This window comes from Benincasa hispida, chromosome 11 (assembly GCF_009727055.1).
Source record: "Benincasa hispida cultivar B227 chromosome 11, ASM972705v1, whole genome shotgun sequence".
Classification (NCBI taxonomy): Eukaryota; Viridiplantae; Streptophyta; class Magnoliopsida; order Cucurbitales; family Cucurbitaceae; genus Benincasa; species Benincasa hispida.
In genome coordinates this window covers 19,153,759-19,158,852 of record NC_052359.1, presented here as the reverse complement: position 1 = coordinate 19,158,852, position 5,094 = coordinate 19,153,759, and the positions used below count along the sequence as shown (strand labels likewise).

The 5,094-nt window shown below is 31.7% G+C and overlaps 1 protein-coding gene across 2 annotated transcripts; it reads left to right on the top strand.

Moving 5' to 3' along the window:
* The first annotated feature begins 307 nt into the window (after positions 1–307).
* On the top strand, positions 308–4,733 carry LOC120089726 (monodehydroascorbate reductase 3, cytosolic-like). Of its 2 annotated transcripts, none has more exons than XM_039047096.1 (2): positions 308–396; positions 2,791–4,733. In XM_039047096.1, exon 2 carries the CDS (start codon positions 2,802–2,804, stop codon positions 4,458–4,460), a length of 1,659 nt encoding a protein of 552 aa, XP_038903024.1. In that variant the 5' UTR covers positions 308–396; positions 2,791–2,801; the 3' UTR covers positions 4,461–4,733. The 2 variants fall into 2 exon arrangements, with proteins under 2 accessions (XP_038903024.1, XP_038903025.1); XM_039047097.1 differs by having other exon boundaries at positions 361–396; positions 2,770–4,733.
* The last annotated feature ends 361 nt before the right edge of the window (positions 4,734–5,094 follow it).

Genomic DNA, 5,094 nt, shown 5'->3' with positions numbered 1-5,094 from the left:
GTTTTATACATGATATCTTAGACCAAAAAGTTAAAGGTTCAAATCCTCCATCTAGTCCAACTAAAAGAAAGAAAAAAAAAACTTGTCAAATAATATTACAAATCAATGGGGAAAGAAAAACAATATGTTTCCTTGCAACATTGATAATACATTGAAAAAACAAACCATTATAAAGAAAGAAGATCACCATTTGCATCTTAATTGTTGGCAACTACATTCTTTCCTTCTTTACAATTCATTTGGATACCTTTCTTTATGATCATCCATTGTTCTTTCACACTTATTGTCTTATAAAAAGAGGATAGGTCTATATCATCAATGTCCGAGCTAATCTCTTCTTTTAATCTTCTGCAGCTATTGTTCTCTTTTTTGATCTTCAAGTCCAATAAATCCCAGGTACACACTCTCTTGTTTTCTTTTTCCCCACCTAAATGCTTTGATATTCAATAATCAAAATTCATCGTTGGTTCGAAAAGTATTAATTGATTCATGATGTCGATATAAAAGCAATTCGAATTTTATTCTATTGTTATGAAATAAGATGTTCACTGGGCAGGGTGAGGAATAGACCGTAAAACTACCCCATTTCAGTTTTCTGATCCCACGAAAACTTTTTCATGATCAGGTGGAGATTCTTCCTGAGGAATTAGATTCTTGTATGAAACATTTTTCCCTTTTTTTTAGTTTTAAGAGGCAATAAGAATATTAAAATAAAAAAAACATTCCTAGATTGGTTTTTTGAAATTTACAAATATAGCAAAAAAAATATTAAATCTAGTTTTTGTTACTTATTATTCCAATTTTACCTTCATTGATGTTTAAGCATGTCTATGAGTCTTATTTTTTATATACTTTATATTTGATATATCAGTCTGCCAAATTTAACCTTCATATACTAAGTTTATCTGTGAACAAGTATTCATGCATTTTTTTTTAAAATTCATGGGCTCAATTTGAATCCTTATTTGCTTGTTTCAAAGTAATGTTTTTATAGTATATTGTCAACTTATAATGGTTTCAGTTCTTTTTCTTGGTAACTATTATAAATGAATGTTTATAAACTATTGATACACTAATACCTTTGCGCTTGAAATTGAATTTTGAATAGGTGCTGATATACTAATATTACACATGAGTAAATATATTTTTAAGAAGTACTGATATACCAATAAATGTTGATATACTACTCATACATTAATGTAATACGTGAAAATTAGTTTTCAACGAACATTGATACATTATTGATACATTATTGATACATTAATGCTATACTTTAAATGAATTTTGAATCAGTGTTGATAAACTACTAATGATACACTAATAATATACTTAAAATGTATTTTAAATGAGTGTTGTAAAATATGGTACATTACTAATATACTTAATTACATTTTGAATGAGTGTTAATATGATACTGATATATCAATATTATACTTGGAATAGATTTAGAATGAGTGCTAATATATTACTGATACACTAATAATATATTTGAAATGGATTTTAATGACTATTGATACATCATTGATACATCATTGTTATATTTTAAATAAATTTTGATGAATGCTTATAAACTATTGACTTATCAATGTAGTACTTAGTATTGTATTTCGAATAAATAATAATAATAAATAATAAATAATAAATAAAAAAAATCAAATTTAAACTTTTTGCTATATTTGCAAATTTATAAAGTTGTTACTAAATTCAAAATTACACATATGTTTCTTTTTGTTACCTATTGCATTTTTCTTAATTTTGATATCTATTAAATGAATTATTTTGTACAAAAATCAATTGAGGTGATTCTTCCCCAGAAATATCTATGATTAATTTACTACAGGGTGGGATATTCATTTAAAAATTCTTAAACTTCATAACATACATACATATATATACATATATATTATATTAGATTATCTAATTATATAGTTCAAATATTCAACCATATCAAATTATCTAGGTCACTAGATAATACAATTCATTAATTCCTTCTTTTACTTTCCTCGTCCCTGTCTAAACAAGGATATCTCACTTTATTAAGGACAAATTTACATGAAAAAGAATACTTCGTGATTTCAAAGCTTAAATCGATAGACTAAAGTAAACTTACTTTTGTTAAATTATAAATATAGTCCTTGAATTTTCAAGATTGTATCTAAAATAGATTTTTGAATTATAAAAAAGTGTGAAATAAGTCTTTGAATTATAGAAAGTGTCAAATAGTTTGATAAAATTTAATAACATAATCTAATAAGTAACTTTTTTTTCTGTCTAATTAAAGATTCATAGTCTTATTAAACATAAACTTAAAAGCTAAGGTCATAATATAAGGCTCGCAAAATTACATGAAATAGATATTTGACATTGTTTATACTATTATAGTGACCAAATGTAAAATACAAAAGATCTAATTGACATTCTTTTGGAAAAGTAAAAGATGAAGTAGACACAAGCTGTTCTAATATTTGAACTTTTGGTTGATGTATTACGTCTTAACCAATTAAGATATGATCAGATTCACATCAAGAGATACATTACAGTTAAATTGAAAAGAAATTAAATCAAATAGTTGGTTCATAGTGAATTTGATTTCTTGAAAATTGTGCTCAATCAAATTTTAGACTGATAGCATAGATTATGAAATTAAAATAATTGAAGAATATTCAAGTAACTCATTAAATGTCCAGAAATTTAATAATTTAGGATGTTGTTGATGAAATGTTGTTGTTATTAAGAAGTATGAACAATAGAAGTAAGAGAACGGGAAAGTGTTTGTGTTGCACGTTGTAGGAGACAGGAACATGGGGCAGTTCATTTGTTCAAGAATGGCAGGAATTTGGGACAGAATAGACCAAAAGTTGAAGTATTACAGAGACTTTGATGAGAACTTGGGTGTCCTTCAAAGATTAGCAAGAGAACTAAGCATCCAATTAGAAGAACTGGAGGAGAGGTCGAGTTCCAAACGAAGCGAGGAATGGGAGGAGAAGGTAGAGGAATTGATCGAGGAAGTCGAAGATATCGAAAAATCAATCAGAAAATGGAAGGTTTTTACAGTTGCTGTTTATCTCTATGGAAGGGTGGTTGTAGAGAAGATTGATGAGGCAAAAGAGCTACTTGAAGAAGGGAAGTACTACTTTCCCAACTGTTTCAAATATTTGATTCTTGGAGGGGGAGTGGCAGCAGGATATGCAGCAAGGGAGTTCGTTAGACGAGGCGTGAAGCCGGGGGAGCTTGGTATAATTTCGGAGGAGTCAGTGGCACCGTATGAACGTCCGGCGCTCAGCAAGGGATGTCTGTTTCCGAGGAATGCGGCGAAGTTGCCGCAGTTTCATGTGTGTGTTGGGAGTGGAGGGGAGCGATTGGAGCCCAGTTGGTATGAGGAGAAAGGGATAGAATTGATCCTGAGCACAAAGATTGTAAAAGCAGCCCTTAATTCCAAAACACTCACAAGTGAAGATGGTACAATTTTCAAGTTTGGAACTTTGATCATTGCAACAGGTTCAGGGGTTGTAAAACTGAGTGATTTTGGTGTAAAAGGAGATCAAGCCAAAAATGTTTTGTATTTGAGAAATGTTAAGGATGCTGACAAAATTGTTGAAGCAATGAGAGGAAAAAAGAATGGGAAAGCAGTGGTTGTTGGAGGTGGATACATCGGACTTGAAGTTGGAGCAGCTTTAAGACTCAATAATTTGAATGTCACAATGGTGTATCCTGATCCTTATTGCATGCCCCGGCTGTTTACGAAAGAGATTGCCGAATTCTACGAGCGCTACTACACGTTGAAAGGGATCAAACTCATAAAGGAAACATCTGTGATCGAGCTCGAAGCCGATCCAACTGGAGAGGTAAAGAAGGTGAAGCTTAAAAATGGGAGAGAGCTAGAAGCTGACATGGTTGTAGTTGGGGTTGGAGCAAGACCTGTGACAAGGCTATTCCAAGGGCAGCTTGAGATGAACAAAGGAGGGATCAAGACCGACGGGTTGTTTAAAACGAGTGTCAATGGCGTGTATGCGATCGGGGACGTTGCTTGGTTCCCAATGAAGATTTACAATGAACTGAGAAGAGTTGAACATGTTGATCATGCAAGAAAATCAGCAATGAAAGCTGTGGAGGCCATCATGGCAGAAGGCAAGGTTGTTGAAGAATATGACTACCTACCCTACTTCTATTCACGCGTTTTCGATCTATCATGGCAGTTTTATGGAGACAACATCGGAGAAACGACCGTGTTGTTCGGAAATAGAAATCCGGCAACGAAAAAGCCAAAGTTTGGGTGTTATTGGATCAAAGATGGGAAAATAATGGGAGCTTTCTTAGAAGGAGGGGATGCTGAAGAAAACAAGGCCATTCAAAATTTAACATGGCACCAGCCAAATGTTGATGATTTGAGAGAATTGAAAGAAAAAGGTCTTTCTTTTGCTTTCAAATTTATGGATTTCCAAAGGACACAAGCTGTCTAAACTAGACATCTCAAGCAAGATCCAAATACTGCAAGCCTGCAGTTGCATTTGCAAATACTTGTACCTTTTTTTTTTTCTTTTTTCTTGTAAATATATGGGTGTGTTTGGTGATTTCAAAGGTTTGCTTTTGTTTTGTTCATATTTATGGTCATATTCTATTTCAAAACAATAATAATGAGGCTAAATATAGCTTTTAGTCTCTAATGTTTATGTTTTCTAGAAAAAGAAAAAGAAAAAGAAGTCTCTGACGTTTATGTTTGAGTATTATTTCAATTTATGGCATTGTTGGGATTGATTTTGAACACATTTCTAATAGTTAGTAGTCTTTCTTATACTATTTCCTCGGTAACTAAAATAAGAGAACTCATTCCCTTGGGGTAAAATCAGAGTTAAGATACAACTTTCTACTAGAGTGAAAAGAGTTGTTTGAAATAGTTAGTTTACAGTTTTTAGAGTTGTTTAACTGAATAGAACAGATATTCTGAGCTACGTACGTAATAGTTAGAGGTTAAATCAATAACCCATACTCTTTTTCTGGTGATCCATAACGCATAGTCTTTTTCCGCTAACAGCTAGAACATATAATACCCTTTTCCCGGTAACAACAATTGTGAATGAAAAGAGTTGTATTAGA